The sequence below is a fragment of the Aulonocara stuartgranti genome (genome assembly GCF_965226115.1).
Source record: "Aulonocara stuartgranti genome assembly, chromosome: 12".
NCBI lineage: Eukaryota > Metazoa > Chordata > Actinopteri > Cichliformes > Cichlidae > Aulonocara > Aulonocara stuartgranti.
Genome location: NC_138948.1, coordinates 13,073,441 through 13,093,448, shown reverse-complemented (window position 1 = coordinate 13,093,448; position 20,008 = coordinate 13,073,441). Strand labels below are relative to the sequence as shown.

At 41.5% G+C, this 20,008-nt stretch overlaps 1 protein-coding gene across 3 annotated transcripts in view; it reads left to right on the top strand.

The window, feature by feature from the left end:
• The window catches only part of sema6a (sema domain, transmembrane domain (TM), and cytoplasmic domain, (semaphorin) 6A), a 103,274-nt gene that overhangs the window by 27,625 nt on the left and 55,641 nt on the right, over positions 1-20,008 (top strand). For all 3 annotated transcript variants that reach the window (XM_082555805.1, XM_082555804.1, XM_082555803.1), the window contains exons 2-3: positions 16,853-17,003; positions 17,862-17,979. In XM_082555805.1, coding sequence (XP_082411931.1) covers positions 16,904-17,003; positions 17,862-17,979 — 218 coding nt within the window. In that variant the 5' untranslated portion in view covers positions 16,853-16,903. The remainder of the gene's footprint in view (positions 1-16,852; positions 17,004-17,861; positions 17,980-20,008) is intronic.

The following is a 20,008-nucleotide window of genomic DNA, read 5'->3' as shown; positions in this document are numbered from 1 at the left end:
TTTCTGTGTGATTGTGTGCACATGAAGGTGTGTGAGCATGTGTGTGCATGTGCGTGGTGCTACAGCCGCTGTCCTTGGATTAGTGATGGTGGTGGTGCTGCTGGTGGTAATGGTTTGGACGGGATCATATCTGGTTGGATGAGAGGATTGGGTGGAGGGATGGATGTGAGGGAGGGGCAGGGTACTCCAGGGACTCATAGTAAGAAGACAAAAGAAAGGAAAGATGAGGAGAAAAAGTTGGTCTATCCTCCTCTTTGTTTCCCTCAAAGGCCGGTGTGACAGCAGCTGAGGCCTGCTTACTGCTTTTGCATTTCAGTTGAGTGGAAATCTGAACCCTGAGCAACCCCTGTCCCTCTCCTCCTCTATCTCTTTTTCCCTCTTGCTCCTTCATTTGGTGTCTCCAGTTCCATTAGGTTGATTTACGTTATTCAGACAAACTCATTAATCACGTTTTCCCCTGGATATAATCTGTTTGTCAATCTGAACCCTGGCGAGTAAGAGGGGAGTAAACCCCAAAAAAGGAGGAGTGACTGAGGTAAGCAAAGACGAGGTTGACAGATGGATAATGTTCCACAGGAGGGTCACTTGGACTAAATAACCAAACTGTGATTACGTTCATCTTTATAGATATTTTGTCTGGGTGAGGAGAGCCAGGCTTGCGTTTATCTCAAGAGCCAGATGGACCAGAGTAAGATAGAGAAACATCAAGAGAGGACATGAGAGGTAAAGCCAGAGAGGCAAAGCCAAAAATGGGGGCAGAAATGGGAATGAAGAGGAAACCTGGAGACAGAGGGAGGGAGATGGAGGGGAGAGACATGTGAAGTCGAGGGAGGCTCCAGTCCCAGTCTTTTAGTCGATGATGATGAATTACTTTGACAGAGACAATCAGGATGAAATGTTAATGCGAGTGTGCTGGAGGATGCAGTCTCAGCCAGACTAAGTCCTCCTATGGGGAAATGAGATGGTTGGTTACAGCACAAACACACAAACACAGGCAGACATACTGAAATGCACACACATGCGCCCAGAGATACATACAATAATAGAACAAACCTCTGGAGAAATGGCAGTTATATTTGCTGGCCGCTAGTTTGTGTATGTACTGGCGATGTGCTAGAGTAAGCAATGAAATGTATGAAATGCCACCGCTCTCCTGACCTCTGTATACAAGTAGGTGTGCATATGTCTGGTTAATGTTTACTTCAGGAACCAAGGAGAGATTTTTATACAGTGTAACAGAGGCTGTGTGGGCTGCAGGGTGTGCTGTCACAAAACAACAGAAAACTTTAAAGCGTGAACACATCCTGCGCTCTCTGTTTCCGCTCACTTGCTTACTTTACAGTGACGGCTGATTCTCAGCAGCTCATTGTCAAAATACTTTCCTTTTTCAGATTTAAAAAAAAAATCATGCAAAAAAGGCCTGGATCTATGAATGAGTCTGAACAGATCCCACTAACTATTGCACTGCTATGAAAGGGCATTCCTGGACTTCCGAGGAATAACCCCATTACACTATTAATCATCTGGTTGTTCATCATGATCAGTTTCCAGTTGAACATAATAACATAATTGGTAATTTCCCAAATTTTCCTTTGTTGCTACTATCATTTAAAAAAAAAAAAGTGCAATCCACTGTTTAATGAGAAGTTACTGAACTAATTCCACTTCTATCACTCTGAACTTTCCCTTGTGCTAATTAGCAAATCTTGGCGTTACTATGATGGCCCTAACTGCCAAACTTTTACACTTTTTCCCCCTAAAGAGAGTCAAAACATCAGTCAGCTGCAATAGCATATACTGCACAAATGAAGGTGTACAGGTATGGCACTGCGGGCATAAATCAATGTCTTCTCGCTCTCAATCATTCATCTTTGATAAAGCATTGCTGCTCTTTTGTCTCTTTCAAACTTCAAAGTGTTTGAGACAAAGAAGGAGCCCCCCTCCGTATGATTCATCAAACTCCCATCATCCTCTGGATAAACAGCTATGATAGATATGTCTGCTTAACCAGACATTAAAAGAACCTTTTTTTCATCCCTTCTTTAGCACGCCTCGGCAACCGATCCCCAAACTTCTTCTTAAACTCTCCTGAACGTTTGAAACCATATAATTAAGAGGTACTGGTTTACCTGATTGTGCTGAGAGTTTGTTGTCTGGCAGTCAGTCAGGCAGACAGAGCTGTAGACAAAGATATCAGGCAGTGAGGGAAATAACTAGGTTTATTTTCAAGGTTTTGATTGAAAGGAAGCAGTAATCTTGGCATTAGCTTAGCATCACGGTGAGTGGGCTCGACTGGCTCAGGTTTCCCTCTGTGTGTCCCACGGTGTAAAAACCTGGGAACTGCAGGTAGGCGCACGCCCACCATCCGACCAACTGACTGTAACACAACACCTGCAAGGGCAAGCACATAACCACGTCTCAAAAACACTCACAACCCTCCATCACTGCAGCCTCTCTCTGCGGTGTCTTCACACTCCATCCTTCATCATCACTCAGATTGAGCACAATAGTTCAGGGCTGAGGTTTACTCTGGCTCTCCTCACTTTTATTTTCTCCCGTACTGCCCTTTATGCTGGCAGGGTGTCGTAAATGCACATCTTTAGAAGTTGCCTGAGTGGGGTAACGCAAGAGGTTCGAAGGTTGCAGATGAAAGGCAAAAGATTCGGTCGAGGGTTTTAGCAGAAGGTTCACGTGTTTGAGGTTTCCTTCTAAACTCTTTGGTGGCGGATTTAAAAGCAAGTTTTAACCCCTCCTACTTCCCATCCAAAAAAAATAAAAAAAGTAATCAGGATTTGTAGGCGTGAAATGGTAGGCTGTTGAAGCTTTTATCACTTGAGAGGAACAACACTTGGTGAATTATGGTGTGAAAAGGAGAAAATAGCTAGAATGGAGAGAAAGAGTAATTGTATCTTCCACCTTCCATGTAATTATGCGTAAACAGGCTTTCTTCTAGTTTAATGTGCACTTGTTTTCTGCAAATTATACTTAGCTTTTCTTTGTGTGACTCTTAAATAAATCTATCTTTTATTCTTGATCACACATATTTTTTCTGTATTGTTAGGGAATAGACAAAAGTATCTAGTGATCGTGATCCTAACACCCAGATACGGTGGCCTTTTTTTGGATCCAAGAACAAATGCATTAGACACTCCAAACATAGCGTGGTATGGTTTCATAGAAAGTCTCTAGCGTTGTCTGGCCTGGTTCACCTCAGCTCCCACAAGGGAAATATACAGGCATGATGTATGGCCCGAGCCACTGAATTAATGCAACATTTCCATTAGAAAAATTGCTTGACACGGCCGATATAAGAAGTTAGTGATCACAAAGAGGCTCTGACATAGCATGGAAAATTACTTATTGGAGAACCGTCATCTGCACTTTGCTGAAATTTGTGATGGAAGGCAGAGACAGGGAATGCAATATATGTGATCCTGTGCACGGGCTGCATCTCCTAATCGCTCATGCAATACTTAAAATTACACTTCGGCGCAAATGTAAATTGTGTTCTGATGCTTACAAAAACAGAAAGGAGGTGATTCAGATTTAATTTGACACTTTTTAAATACGAATTAGATATGATTTTGAAGTCTGAAGTACAACCAGACAACCAGTGCTCAGTGTAATGGTACACTGTAATTATTGCATGATTACTGTGCATATGAAATCTCGTGATGTGAGTCTTGGTTCCAGCAGCTTTATAAAAACACCATTGTACAGTACGTCTTAGCTCTGTGCGTCTGAATTGCAGCTTTTCTTTTAAAACCTCTTCATTGTCAAGTATGGAACCCAAAGGTGGCTGTACTGCGTGTGTTCATCTGTTTCGAAATTACCTCACAAAAGAAAGCAGCATGTATTCTTACTTCCATTACAATATGTACTTTTTCACTTCTAAACCAGTCAGGCATTTAGAGCGCCACACAAACTTTCATTACGATTATGCAACAATCGGAACATTGGGAGGATTGTATTTCTTCTCCCTGAGCTGATCACATAACATTTTTAACTAGATTCACTCTCATCCTAGGGCTTTCCTTATATCCTGCTGCCAAAATGAACTTGCAGAGCTGCGCGGCGTCTCCTCGGCATTGATTTTGTGGTCTCATTATAAAGAATGCACCTCTCTTGTGGCACCAGTATCCATACAACTCATTACATAATGCTGGCATTCAGTGTTTATTAACTTTTGCTTCAGCGCCTGCCATGCGAATGCTCTCAGTTTTAGGATGTGTTTGCCAGTAAAAAAACGGATCCACAGATCATGTAGTAAGAGGTTAATTCTTACCTGTTATTTGAGACCCCAAATATACTACATGCACCGAAACCTAAAACATACCTCGAGTTTACTGTGGTTTTGTAATAATCCACCCTCATGGATGCTAGGGCTGTCATACTGAAAAAAAAGAAAATTGGTGGATATTACAATAATGTATTATTGTAGGGTGTTTATCTTACAATATAAAGCACCTAGAGGCCACTTTTGTGATTTGGTGCTTGAACTGACTTAAATATTCGTTAGCAACAGTGTCAACTCCTCTCCCTCCCCTCACTCTAGCAGCTGAACACATGAACTGTATGAGGAAATTTGAGAGGTCAGTAAAGCCCCCCATTTAACAACTCTGAAATTATTATAAATGTTAACCTGGCACCTTAATGTTTTAACTATTAGCAATTACCTGATAGCTAAAATGGCTAATAATGTAACATTAAGGTGAGAGGTTCCCATCTGTAAATGTATTGGATGGTGTTAATTAAATGAGATATCAGGAGAATTTGTGTCTCAAAGGTCTTTCTTAAAGCCCCAGATTTCAGCTGAGTTCTGTCTACCAGCAAGTAGACAGAGATAGCGATAACCTGCCTAACCAACTCTATTTGAGACACAGTGTCAGCAGTGAGTCACCAGAAGCACACCAACACCTCAGACAACACAAATTTTTTTTTCACCCAGAAAATTATATTGAGTATTTTCCTGTGTATTTATATTGAGTTTGAAATTCTAGTATTGTAGGAACCTTAATGCATGCACAAACTTAAAGATGCTTTTTAAAAAGTTTTTTGCAGACTTGCAACTCATTACTAGTTTGGGCGTGGCTTTATGAATAAAAATAAATGTTATTTATGCTTTACTTTATAAGACTAGAAATAAAAAACAAACATATTTGTTCACATTTTATATTTTACATTAAAAATGTTACATTACCACGGGCTACCACTGAGTCATGGCTTGCCTTTGGACAAGCTTGCGTTTATCTTGTTATGAAACGTGTCTTACGTCTAGCTACAGTAGCATGTGCAGCGTGGGCATAGTGACACACTAATTACACTGATCGGCCTGGCTCTCATCAGGTTTACAGGCATAGACAGTGGTTTGTAAAGGATTACTAGGTTATATCACTTCCCTTGTGTTTCATTTAAGGCATTTTGTCTTCCTTTGCATAAATGTACTCATTTATCCATATCCTGTTCTCCTGCAGGGTACATTATTGGCAGTTAAGCCAAAATAGCATTCAAAAGTCTTCCCTTTGTCAGAGTTGGTAACTGTACTTGTTATATTGTGTTAGCTCATCCTTTGACAAACAGTAATAACAATCTCCGCTGCAGACTGACAACATTCAGAACTATTTGCAGGTGTTCTGTGTTGTGTAACAGATTTCATTTCCATACATTTTGTTTTGGACACTGGTGGGATGTCTCAGTGATCTGCCTGCTGGAGCATTGTCATTTCGTTCATTAGTACAGAGCTGGATGTGAGCTGCATCACTCCTACAATATGGTCTGCGGAGATAACAATTCAGACAGATTCATTCTGTACATTGGCAATACAACAGCTACTGTGGTACAATACGTTGTCAGTAAGTGACTGCGGCCTCTTGCTGCGGCAGGATTGAATGTTCTGGTTTATCACAGATGATTCATATTGCTATTGGATATGATGCACTAACACAAAACAAGATACTCTGTTATCAGTATCACAATATCACGGGCTAACACAGACCATAATTGTGTTTAGTTTATTCCATTCTCCATTATAAATATATGTTTCCTGTCATAAAAGAGCGAGCATCTGTGGGAGGAGTTTTTATTCTATTTTGAAGATGGATTTGGGGTTTGGTTGCGGGGTGTGCAGGGAAGTGATAGAGAAAACGTAAGGTATACAGACACTGACTGAAAATGTCTGAGACAGATAATTAGAAAAGGACTGAGAATGTGTACTCGCGGTGTGCTTTTCTCTTCCCGATCCGTGGCCACCTTAATAGAGATTAGGATCATGCTCAGTCAGATCTGATAGGCCTGTTGCTGTGGAACGGAAGGCCAGCCAGTCAGTTATCAGCGAGGACACAGACTCAGTCACTTAGCATAATGGAACCTGCATCAAATGAACTGGAAGCTCAACGAGAAAAATGTCATTAACAGAGCTGAAATGATTTTGTGTGATGGTAAAATCAGCAAATTAAATCAAGGTGCATTTGCAGGCTTTATGACAGAAACAGATGCACATAACGTGTTATCCAGCAGCCTCATTTACAAGGTTACATGGCATTTATACAGCATGTGCTTCTTTCTTTGGACCCATTACTTATGATATGTGTACGTTGATGTTCCAGTGTTAGCAGCACAGGGTTGTGAATTCTTGCAATAGCCTAAAAACAACTTCGGATTGATTGTCAAAAAAACACTTGAACATGCTGTAAAGTGTGCTGAATGGAAATATATAGTGATGACTGCATTAGGTACACAATGAGGCACTGACAGAGACTGTATCACACCTCGTAAAACTCTGAAGCACACCTATTATGAAGAAGCAGGAGGCTGCGAGATGTGAAAACTGCACCAGATGGATAGAACAACAGAAAATCATAACACCTCTTATTCAGTCCCTGCAGGCCACCCTCTTATATCCTGTGTCTGCTTTTCTCATTTAGTTGCAAGCAGAGGGAAAGAATGCAACAAAAACAGCTGCATAGGTTGACCGTTAAAGCATGTGCCAATCTAAAACAACGACACAAAAGGCCACAAGAATTATGAATTTATATGTGGTATATTCTTTGTCTTTTTCTGGTTAGGCACAGATATGTGTGATGCAGGATTTTTAGATTTTTTACATACATGTCATATTGATTACAACTTTGTTTATTTAGTCAAGGTCCAGAAAGGAGAAAAGAAATGGAATTTCTTTCCTCCACATCTCCTTGAGCCTTTTATAACCATAGTAAAAACCATTTAGCGAGCCGTCGTTGAATATTGACTCTGAGACTTTTCTCATTTACAGCCCAGGCCTGTCGAGGAAAAGGGTTTGCAACTATCCAGCTCTTGGGCCAGAATACAGCTATTGTTTTATTGATTGCTCATCCTCTTTTATTTGTGGGGGAAAAAATACTCCGGGGACACAATGTCCCTCAGCTTCTTCTCCTATATGCTTCTCTAAATGCCCACACTAATTTCTGCTGTGACTCAGAAAACTTATGCATGGATTGCTGCAAGTTTATCCTGCTTTCCCCTCTTCCTCCTAGTGAACTTTTTTTCTGCTTGTAGAAATTACATAAAAAATCATTTTAGGGCTCATGCATTTTGGATTTGGAAGTACCGCAGAAATGGATTTTTCTGTTATGCTTCTCCCTGCTGATGGCTCAGCTGATGTTTACTAAAGACAAGAGTCTGAGTTTCATTTAGTTCTTCCTGTATTGGGCACACATTTCTAAATATGTTGTCATATGTTTCCAACCCCAGGCACCCTAATTTAAAGCATTACTTGACTCACTAACCTTACAGACTTGAGGTCCCAGGTCTGTTTTATGACTAAGCATAGCATGAAAGGGTGCAGCAGTGCCTGAAGGCACCCTGCAGTTGGCCTTCATGAAGTGAGTTTCTAAGTAAAATGCGCATTATGCCGTGTGACAGTTTCAACACCCCAATCGCTGCTCCACAGGGCACCACTTCACTCATTCCAGCATCTGTCTCCATAGAGTTAATGCGGCATTTAGCTCAGTGGCATTCTGACTCTTTTTTTTTTTAAAAACATACATATCTTCCCTCAGTCTCAGTTGGTATCGCTTGGCTGCTTTTGCTCTTTTGACAAGGTTTTAACTTAACAGCACAGACAGCTGATCTTTACTCAAAATGACCAACTATGTGTATTGACAAAAAAATGACCTGATGTTACAAGACATATTAAGAGCAAAGGGACAGGCAATATTAAGAAACTGAGATAGAAGAGTTTCAGACCAAAGAGATAATTGGATCAAAAGAGACAGAGAAGGCCATGTGCTACCAAGCATGTCCTTATCAGCAGCAATTTTGTCTGCTTTGCCCACACAGCTCTGTATCAGCTGCTTGCAGAGTGATTAGGGTGCCCTGCTAATATCGTCACAACCAATGATTGACAGGGCTGGAAAAAGCTCTGATATTTAAACGTGTACCCTCCTGTTTTTTGAGGGGGGGAGGGGGGGGGATCTCTTAAGCAGCCGTTGTTTGTGTGATGTGCGTTGGGCTTTGTGTTGGGGTGTGTGTGGTTGAATGTGTGTCACTGAGTGGGTCTTGTTTTGATTCATAAATGCCTTTTTCAGACGAAGCAAAGGAAAGGAGCAACCTACATCCCACATTCACCTTTTTCTTCTCTGCTGCTGTTCTCAGGGAGATTTGGAAATATAATTAGTAGAAAGAGAGATTCGAGAAAAGGAGGAATGATTTTAATAAGGGAAAAAATGTTTTCATTATGCCTGAGAGAGGTAGTGAGGCAACATTTTGGGCAACTTGTTATGTGGGCCTGACAAAGAGCAATAAATCAAGACTTAGAACAAGAGTCTTTCTGACACTAGGTTAAGACGCTGCAAGTTAGGTGCTAAATGCTGAACATGTTCACATGCTAAGGTGGAAAAGTTTATCTGGCATCTACCAGATATATTAATTAATATTATATATATTATAAGCATCCTAACATTTGCTATTGTGCATACAAAGCAAATTATAGGCTGTTTTCAGAAATTGCTAACGCAGAAAAATGTAAAAATTTGTAATAAAAAACTAAATGGTCACCAGATTATAGCTAGTCATTATCCAGTGCATTTTGGCAAAAGCCAGCCCTCATTTGCACTGAGCATGGACTGTTAACTTGCATGCAATCAAAGCCTGCTGTGACTTGACTGATCAGTAGGGCATGGACTGCAGTGTACTTGCACTTTTCTAGTCTTGCTGATCACTCAAAGACTACAAGCTACATTCATTCGGCGCTTTATTCTGCACACTCTATCGGCCTTGGAATCATTCACGTCTTCAGACTGTGGGAGGAATACCTGGAAACCCGCGCAGGCACAGGGAGAACATGCCTGCTCCACACAGAAAGACGCCAGCTGGGTTTGAACCAGGTACCTTGTTGCTGTGAGGTGACAGTGCTAACTACTGCAGCACCATGCTGCCAAAAAATGAACTAAGAAAAGAAAACAGATTTTTTTCCCACCCAAAACCTGTTGATTCCACTAAAAACAAAAGAATTTAGCATTATTTCAAACACAATACATACAGTTTTTTAAATGGCAAAATAAGTTTGCATTGCAACTGCTCAGTATTATGGTGGATTCACTAACTGCCTGACCAGTTCTGCCATTGCTAGAGCCATGCCCTCTTAGCAGCACAGTAACATGTCAGCAGTAAAATGCACGCTATTTCCCTTTATCATTTGTTTCTAGCATTTAAACTAACTCTACCTCTGTCTAATATATTTGTCTTGAGGGTTAAACATTTATCTGTTAGAGGTCTTCCAGGGTAAATTTGGAAGCTCATCTCTGGCCCAGCAGCCCAACAAGTTCCTGACCTACTTTCACAAACACTGTAGAGTGGTAGTTATCTCTTCTCATCTTTCTCCTCTGCTGATTTGTGCTGGTGGCGAGGTTGGTGTGATGTCAGTTTACTTTGGATCATTCTCAGACAGTGAACACGCATTAACCTTCCCTCCTTTTCCCCTCCCTGCTTTGCTATCTTTTCTTTTCCTTTCCTCGTGTCTCTTTTAGGTTTAACTTTTTTCTTTTATCCTCATTTCTATATCTATGGTAATTTGCTACGAAGAGTGTCCTGAAAACGTCCTGGAAAAGGATATCCATTGCTTCACAACAGATAATTGTTTTTAATGATTAAGAATCACAGAGGCATGTCGAGGCCTAATAGCTGTTAGATCACAGAGGCAGTGTTATAAAGATAGGCACTTATCACCAGTCTCTGAATATCTTTGTTTCAAGTTGGCACTTTGCCTCTCTATTCCCATGCTGTTCTCCTGTCTCTCTTTTCCCCCTTTTTTCCCCCTCTCTTCGTCTTTTTGAGTCGTCTTTGGCTGTCCTCCAGAATCAATCCGTCACCTCTTTAAAGGGAGACGTTCTCGGATTTTGGCTTCTGTTTCCATAAAGAGCCTAAAGCGACAGGGTGCTTCATTCATGTCCACTTCATTGTCTTTTAATAATCAAACCATGATGGATTACCACCATACAGATATTCGTTTCAAAGCAGCATCTGAGGGATGAAAAACGAAGGAGGAACAGGAAAACACCAGTATGCTTTTTGATAGCTCAAGGATTGTTGTAGGAGTATGCCTGCTAGTGTGTGTCTGTCTGTGTGTGTTTATATTGGATGCTAGTTTGGCTCTTGGTCTCAGAAAGACAGACAAGTTCCTCCTTCTCACTCTCTTTCCATTCGCTCTTCTTATCATGGCCTCTTGGGTTCAGGCAGACAGCTCCTCCTGTCTTTTCTCTCTGATTATCAGGCCAGGACTGACAAGGTAAACACCTGGCAAGGTATCCTCCCCATTTGGGAGCCCTAGGTGGTTGGATGTGTTCCATTTTTTTTATTCCCATATGGTGGATCAATGCATTGCTCTCACCTGTCTGTCTTTTCAACCTTCTCTACCTGGTCCGATTCTCATCTGCTTTCATACTTCACCTCCAAACAGCATTTCTTCCAGCAGGCCTGTGAACAGGTGACATAGTGGATAGTAGTGGCATCTCGGTTGGGGTTTAGCAATATGATATTTTTGTGGCTGTGTTGTAAAAGCGTCTGGTTTTAGTGCGGTCTGGTGATGTGATTTGTGCTGTGTTAACACGCGTGTGTAAAGCCTGTTTCTTCTCTTTAATGCTGGGAGATTGTCACACAACAGAAACTTCTGAAGTTTTTGGAATTACCCTGCTGTCACTCATTCGCCTTTAAAATCACTTTAGCTTTCATTGGGTTCCAGCAACTCTGAAAAGCAACAACCATACAAGGTACTACTTACTCTCAGACATACTTTTTTTTTTATTTTTTTTTTTACTGGTTTTACTAATGTTTGAACCCTTGCTTTATCTCTTGTTTGGAGGTATTTTGTCAGTTCTGATTCCATTTGTCCAGGTTTTGATCCCTCTCTTTTTACTTTTCTGCCTCTACCCAAGCACACTGCAGGTGACTCAAATCACAGAAACACAAAATGACTTTTAAAAAAAAACACACACACACATAATAGTTTCTCTTCTTCACAGAACATGTGTCAACAATTTTCTTTGGAACTATTTCTTCAGGAGTAGTTCCAAAAGGACTACACGTAATTAGGCCAACACTTTCATTACTACTGAAAATTCACAAAAGAGATAAAACGAATACTAATGTGGCCTCCATTATGTATATTGTGAAATTCCAATTACAGATACAAATGGCTGCAACTGCTGTAAATGTGGTGACTGACCATAATTACAGACACGTACCAGCACATTGCCAGTAAGCTACCCTTCTCTTTGGCATTCCTGTCATCTGTAAAACCTTCAAAACCAATCTGTGGACATTACCCAGATTGCCAAATATAAACACAAGCAGACTGCGCTCGTATCAAAGCTGTCAGACAGCATTTACCAGAAGCTGTTACTTTAAAACCTTTATATGGAACACGTCCTCCATTCCTTGAGATGATCAAAAAGCCAATTGCAAAAACAAATGTCTCTTATACTCTGTAATGACAATGAGATGTTTGAAAATATCATCATCTCTGCTGTGCAATTTGTCTGATGAGAGAACATTAGGCACACCCACACAAGAGGTCTGTTCTGTAAAGCTGTGCCTTGTAAATCCACCTATACGTAGCAGCAATCCAAAGGCAAGGTCTCAAGTACAGACTGATGGCCGTGAAGTGAAGTTAAGTGCGAACGATCAAACACAAATACATGAGTATCCACAGGAGTGTGCAGCAATTGCAGCAAAGCTGTCATAAATAAACTCCTATCTGATCATACAGCGCTACAGTTACACTTGGTTAACGCTAACACACAGTTTGGGTCAAAATGTAGGAAACAAAAATAAAAAGCTGCCTTTTGTGTTAAATTCTGCTTTTTGTGGACCCGTCCACCCACCCAGACAGCTTCCCTCTTCAGGCTGTATGGCTTTGTACCAATTTCACATCACACTCTTCTGATAGACAATCCTCCTATATGGCTTTGTCTCTCAACAAAATTGTTGTTTTTTAGCTAACAGACTGTCGCTGCTGTTTCTCTTGGGCTACCAGCAAATTCAGAAGCATCAGTCTTTCATCAGCCGGTCTCCTCCACATGTAATTGAATGGCAGTCTCTCACTCCACTGCAATTAGCAAAGTGGGGACTTCAGAAGATGAACATTTGGGACCTTGTCAAGGCTAACTAGGTGTGTAGGTGTGTGATTGTGTGCTTTACGTTTGTTTGTAGATTTAACGAGACCGACAAACAAACCTATAGCTAAATGTTGCCCAACATTTCCTTCCCGTTCATCACCTAAAGCGCACTCTGGCTGACCTTGTCTTTATAATAAATGTGTGTTATTGTGTTCATGTTTAAGCTCCAAGCAACCATAGTTAACATGTTGATGCAACAGCAGCAATAACATAATTAGGCAGCTAATTTGTTTATTGTTAAAGGTAATGCAGCTTGGGTCAGCTGCCCCCACGGGTAGCTGCCTGCATCTGTGATTGTTTGTCTTCTTCGAGATGTATGCGTTTGCTTATTGCTTTATCACTGGGATTTATGTGTGTTTTTTCAGGCTCTCTGCTTCTAGTTTTGCGCACCACAAGGCAACTGAGCGTGAATGTGCCCGCATGCACATGTGTGTTATTCATAAGATGATGTGGTACGGCGAGGGATTCTGGGGGGTCCTTGTGTTTTTATTACCTGCTGGCGGCCTCCTGCCAACATCCAGCTTGATTAACTCCACCCCCTCTCTCGCGCGCACACACAAAGTGCTACTTTATCACTACAAGTCTGCAGGAGTTGTAAAGGAGCAGCAGCTAAGGTTCTCAAAATGTTATTAGCTATTAAAAGCCTGAGTAGGAGACAAAGGGATCCACTGTTCCACTTTATTTCTTACGACACTTTGTCAACGAGAGCTTTTACAAAAGAGGAAATCCACACGCTCCCACCTGTGCGATTCAGATGTTTGCTAGCAGGTAATTTATTACCAAAGCTTGAATTGTGGGATGTTCTCGGTTTGCGCGCGTCTTTACAGATGTCTACAGTACTTTATAAAGGTAACATTTTAAATAAGAGTCTAAGGCACACACGGTAACACTCTCACACAAGGAAGCAATTTGCTCTGCCTCCTGTTACTCATGTGTGGCAGCTGGTAATGAAAGGGCCACTGGAAGTCTTAGGGGTTTCACTTAAGCCATTTTGTGCTCAATTTATTTTGTGTATCAGAGTAGGCAGTGTGAGATGGTTTGTCTAACAGTTTTTTACAACCCACTGATATAGATGGACGATGCGCCTCTCCTTAGGCGTCCACTGATTAAAAGAAATGTCTACCATATGATTAATCTCTTGATGTTTAAAAAAAAATACAAGTACAGGATCTACGTGGAAGAAACAGGTATTTCCGACATAATTAGGTCCTATCTAAAAATACAATTATAGTTATTCCTCCTTACTGTACAGCGCTCACATCTTGATTTCATGGTCAGTGCAGCCTCCATCCATCATCCATTGAGTTAGGTCCCTATAGGGTAACCCCTCTGTCTTATGCCACTTTCTGCTCATCAATCAGTCAATTACTGGAGGAGTTCAGGGTCAAAACTCAGGCCACACGTACATTTAAGCCCTCTAAAGTTGTTCATTGTACTGTCTAGAAAAAGCCCATTTTTATTTACAATTTGTATAAAGTCGCAGTGTGCAGTGCAAGCTCAGCTCAGTCAGCCTGTACTGTATGATGAAGGAAAGCTGCAGGAAAAATCAGTTTTTGTATTTTTTTCCCTTCATAAAATATAGTAGTACATAAAAAAACGAGTTTAAGGATAAGAGGACTAGACCAGGGAATGAGAAAGGAGGGAGGGGAATGGAGCGGCTTGTGAGATCAAGGTCGTATCCAGGCTTTAGTATTGGTATTCTCCTCAGTGTTAAAATGATTCTACCAGTGAATAGTGTTTTCATTCCTCTCCTGAATGAGATTCACAGGAGCATGGAGAGAGAAAGGGGGAACAGGAGATGGAGAGAGAGCGAGAGAGAGAGACATGACAAAGAAAAGAGAAAGCTACCCCTCCCCTCTCCCTCTTTTTCTTTCCCCTTCCTCCCTACAGTTTGTGCTCCCCTTGGACATACAATAGCAAATGAAAATACAGCGTGGGATAAACAACTTTTATCAGACTGGAGCAAATGAAATCGACTATTTTATTCAATTCTTCATCCCTGAAGCATCCCTTACTCCATTTACCCAGCAACCTCACCCCTGCAGTTTCATCAGAGAAAAAAAAAAGAAGGTGCTTTATGCAAATCAAATGCTTTATTCTTGATTAGATTACAGACGCAATAATTGTCTTGGATGATTTATGGTTGTAATTGGTTGCCACAAACTGCTGCAACAAAAGCTCAGTTGCCATGGTTTGTGCTATGAAGACATTACATCAACAGATTTTAGGGTATCTCCTATAAAATCCACTTCTGCAGGCACATATAAGTTACATTAGAAAAATTAACTTGCTGAGCATGTGGAGTTTTCTAGGTTTTTTATTACTTAAGTTAAATGATGATGTCCACAGTTGCACTTTTCCCCCACCACAGACCATATAAAAGATGGACAAGGTTTAAAGGTCTGAAAATGAAAGTTTCTTAAATTTCCATGTGTTTAATGACCAGCAGGGGCCACTTCTCTGGTTGCAAAAAGACTTTTGGTTGTATAGACGTCTATGGGAAAAGGGCTACGGCTCCTGTGCTTTATGACCTCAGTAAATGCTTTATGGGCTAAATGACTAATTTCAGGTCATACTGAATAGAACATGAAGGCTTTTCTATAAATTATGGTAATTCTAAGAGTCAGGAAAGAGAATTATCCAGGATATGTTAATTAGCTACTGACTTGTGCTTGACAAGTTGTTAGCCTAGTCCCAGTCCCTTATCTGTCATAGCGCCAGAAATGATTGCTGCAAAAAAGGCCTCGCTAACCAGTGGGTGATGTAACTATGGTTACGTTCACTTTTTGTATAGTGTCTTTGGTTTTTGCACATGAGGGATCTCCCTTCACCTCAGCTTTGGAAGATCAATGGCCAAGCTACGAGACCTGGAGTGGTTAATTAATTTTCCCAAGGGGCCACAAGAAAAACTGGGGTTATTGTGGAGGTCCTCAGCAAGAAGCTTATAAAGAGATAAAATTAATAATGAGCCGAACTGTGTTCCTTTTAGGGTTGTGGCCCTCCACAACAGTCCCAGTTTCTCATGTGGCCCCATGGTGAATTGAATTGCTCACTCCTGTATTAGACAGTGCCACAATAGATGATTAAAATTGACTCTCCCTCTCCTACAGCCTCCTACATCATGCAAACACTAAGCTGAACCTGATTGGTTGAAAGCCTCATGGTGACTGTCTTCTCATGGATTATAAAATGTAACCAACATGGTGGATCTTTGACAAAATTTTGAGTCTGGCAAAATTGTTTTTGAAAACACTGGAAAGAAATGAGGAGAGTTGAGAATCAACTTTCATTTTACATCGACAATGGATGGATAAAAAGTTTGGGGGGAGTTTCCAGAGTCATACTATACATCCCTAACTTGCATAAAGGAGGAACAAATGACTCGACAGCCCATCGTTTGAAACCCAGCACAACCTTATCAGCATGCATTGCTCGGCTGGAATAGAAGAGATGAATGGTGAAGCATGGAAATGATGAATCCTGTGAACAGATACCACGTGTGGAGACCAAATGCAAAAATAAAAAAGATGAATAGGAAATAATGGAAACAGTTCTCCAACCAGAGCAGTGCTGAAAATGAAATATTTAATAGCCAGACTTGTAATTGAGTCCGTAGAAGTCATCAACCTGTAGGAGTTAGGACATGGGATTGCTACCTTTGTAAGAGACAAGTGGCAAATTAGGTGCCTGCCATTCCTTTCCATTATCAGGTGCTGCTGATACTTCTCAGCAGGCTAATCTCACCGAGAGCTCTTACACTTCACTAAGACCCTGTCACAGACAGAGTCAGTGAGAGAGAGAGAGAGGCACAGAGATCTTCTCTGCTTGACATCGATCTGTGACGCATATCACCACCCCTAATCCAATTAATTTTGTTTTGCTTCCATCGTGGCTTACTTGAGTCATCAAAATTGCATACACAAATACATCTCTGGCACACTGCATTGGGCCATACAAAATGCACAAACAGCTAAATCTGGTAGAGTGAAAATTCTTTGGGTAATTCCTTTCTGTTTCTGCCTGTGATCGAGTCTCCAGCCTTCCTCATTACTTTGTTTCATGCAGAACCCAAGAAGCCTGAATTTATGAAAGAGTTAATTGAAAACACTGTTTGACAAACTCCTTTTTTCCCTCCTTTCTTCCCCTTCTGTCATCCCTCTCCACCTCCTCCTTGTCCACCACTTCTGCCTCTCTTTGTACAGGCTGAGGCAAATCTCTAGTAGAGGACCAGCAGCAGCAGTGTTGGTGCGACCATGAGGTCAGAGGCCTTGTTACTCTACTTCACACTACTGCAAATAGCCGGGGCGGGCTTCCCCGAAGACAGTGAGCCTATTAGCATCTCACACGGCAACTGTAAGTATATCCTTTTTCTTGCTTCTCTTCACTTTCTTTATGTCTTTCTTTCGTTCTCTGCTTGAGCACCGTCCCTTCTCTCATTACAAGTCCTCCCTCGCTCTCTGCGTGCACTCTTTTCCCTTTCCTCTTTGTTTTGTACTTCGCAAATCCCCTTCTCGATATCTGTGTCACTTGTTCTATCCTTTTTCACTCGTCCACATCCCTCTCAACACTTCTTTCCTCAGCAACCCCCACCATCCCCTACACTCAACGCATTCTGAAGGCATGGAGTGTAATTTGGCGCCCAAGGATAGCCCCTCTACACACACAAAAACGAAAGACTTAAGGCAGAATTTGAAATGGAGCCCACCCTACATCAAAGGATAATCCGCTATTTTTCTGTTGGGCTCCTAATGCTGTGTGTGATAGTGTAAATGCTGTGGCAGGCTATAAAGATATGGTCATTGTTTCTGCTGATTCTCTATGTGTCTCTCCCTGTCCTGTCCTGCTGTGCTCACTTTGGGCTTAACGCTGTCCGAGGGAACTGAAACGCAGGCCAGAAAGCCTCACATAGACCTGCGCTCCTCTATCACAGTGTTTATTCAAACTAAGCGCTTTCATCCAAAGCCACTAACAATAGAACGATTGCATGGTACAGTGCAGCATATTTTTAGCCTACAATTTATGGTTACACGAGAGCCTCAGCTGACAATTGCGGTGGCGTTTTCTTATCCAGCAAAGACACATAGGTTGACATTTGACCCCAAACTCCTGGGACGTATGACAAAAGCTTTGAAAGCCAAATTACAAAATCCCTCACACGAGCTACAATAAGTGGGCACACACAGGGATTAATTTTTGTCCTCCTTCTTGCAGACACAAAGCAGTATCCAGCATTTGTAGGCCACAAACCTGGAAGGAACAACACGCAGCGGCACAAACTGGACATTCAGCTCATCATGATTATGAACAGGACATTATACATCGCTGCCAGGTGGGTGATTGTACCTCAATTTGTGCAGTTTTAGAGAGACAGGCATTAATTCTGCTTTCATTTATGGAATAATTACAAGGAATAAATTCAGGCCATTGTAAGTTAAGCATCTTCAGGATTATTTTATTCTTTATGACCTAATACTAATTACAGTTGCTTTGTGAACTCCTGTTTTAGCTCAATAAATGTAAAACCCTCACATTTTGAACCATCAAGCTGAACTTCGGGGGCCTGCTGCGCTGGTTTCTTTTAAAGTTTTGGTTAATCAGGAGGGAATAATTCAGAGCAAAATGCTGAGACCTGAAATCACTTAGCAGTCTGGACTTTTTCCCTTCATTACCTCTTTGTTGTTTTCTATTTTCAGCTCACCGTCTGCCAAATCCCTCTTTACCTTGTACGATGTCCCTATAGACTTGTGCCCTGCTTTTTAAAAAAAACAAACATCCAAGCACACAAACACAGAGATAAACTGCAGATAAGTTAAAAACTAATGTCAAAGAAAACCATTTTTTTTCTGCTTTTTGTGTTGTCAATAAACAGCAATACAGGACATACAAAAGGTATTCCTTCATTTTATGGCGGCCTAGTTGCTCTCAAAAATCGATTTTTTTTTTAAACTCTTTGTCGCTTTGTCTGGCTGACCCCCACTCCCCAGTCTGTCACCTACCTTTATTGCTTTTTGTCCATCCATCAATGGGTTTTTCACCTGTGCATCTTTATTTGGGTGTGACTCATTTTTCCTGAGATAATATAACTCACTTACAGCATCTGGAGCCATGGAGAAAATCAATATTGATTTTTGTCTTTCCTCTTGTCATCAGTATTTTTTAAAAATGGCGATGTTGCTTCGCCTGATTGCAAAGTGAGTGGTTTGACAACCAGTCAGCTCCATTAACAGGCAGGTTTACCTTCAGCATATAACATTACAGTAGCATTAAAAAGGCCTTAATAAAACTGATCCTTATGTGCTTGTTCTCTGCCCTCCATAGCTAATTGAGTGGCAGGCTTGATTGGATCCTGTTGAAAGCCACAATAGGGGTCTTTCTTTGTTTCCCTCCGAAGCATGTCAAATTAAGTGGCTGAGGGAGGCTGCTGCTTTAAGAGAGCTGTTTTTTTAACATATCTCTGGTCATTAAGAGGAGGTGTATGGAGAGCGAGAAAAACCAGACTAAAAAAAGAGAGAGACTGTGTGTGTGTGTGTGTGTGTGTGTGTGTGTGTGTGTGTGTGTGTGTGTGTGTGTGTGTGTGTGTGTGTGTGTGTGGTGGTTTTTCCAGAGACTTTGGTCTGCCTGTCGCCCACCTGCTCCACATGGGGTGGCAGGGCCTTAGGGATAAGGGAGGGAAATGAGACACATGGGGTTTATTGGAGGGGCTTGACTGTGTGTGTGTGTGTGTGTGTGTGTGTGTAAGAGAGTGAGTGAAAGAAGGGTGCGTATATGTGTCAAGTTTAGTATGCTGACCAGTTGTCTGATGGCCACATGTGTGTAAATAAATATATACATTCAAGGGTAGTGAACATGTGTGCTGGTGGGTGTGGAAGCTAGTCTGTGATCGTGTCTGCAGTGGCTTGCATGTGTGAGGTGAACCGGTGCAACAGTCCTACACTTGCTAAAAGCAGACACATGGCCGAGGTATGTGACCCCCGAATGACTGGAATGGCTGCCGCAGATTAGACTGAGTCGGATGACCGCCATTGATCCGGACACAGAGAAGAATGCTGGGAGTCGATAAAATGGACACACAAACGACGGCCCTTCCTCAAACATCCATCGGCTCTAACAGAATGTCGATAAAGACACGTGAAAGTTAAATGACAAACAGTTTAAGGCAAACAGCACAGACAATTACCACTTCAGAAATCAATGTGAAAGTGAGCCAGCAGTTCACCCAGCAAGACTCATGCCACGAAACAACGCACAATGGTGGAAACGAGCCCCCCCCCCACAAAAAAAACTAGGCAACATCAATAGTTGCTTTTATGACGGTTGTCCAGTCAAATGGCTTGTTTATTCTGGAGCCAGCGTCACAC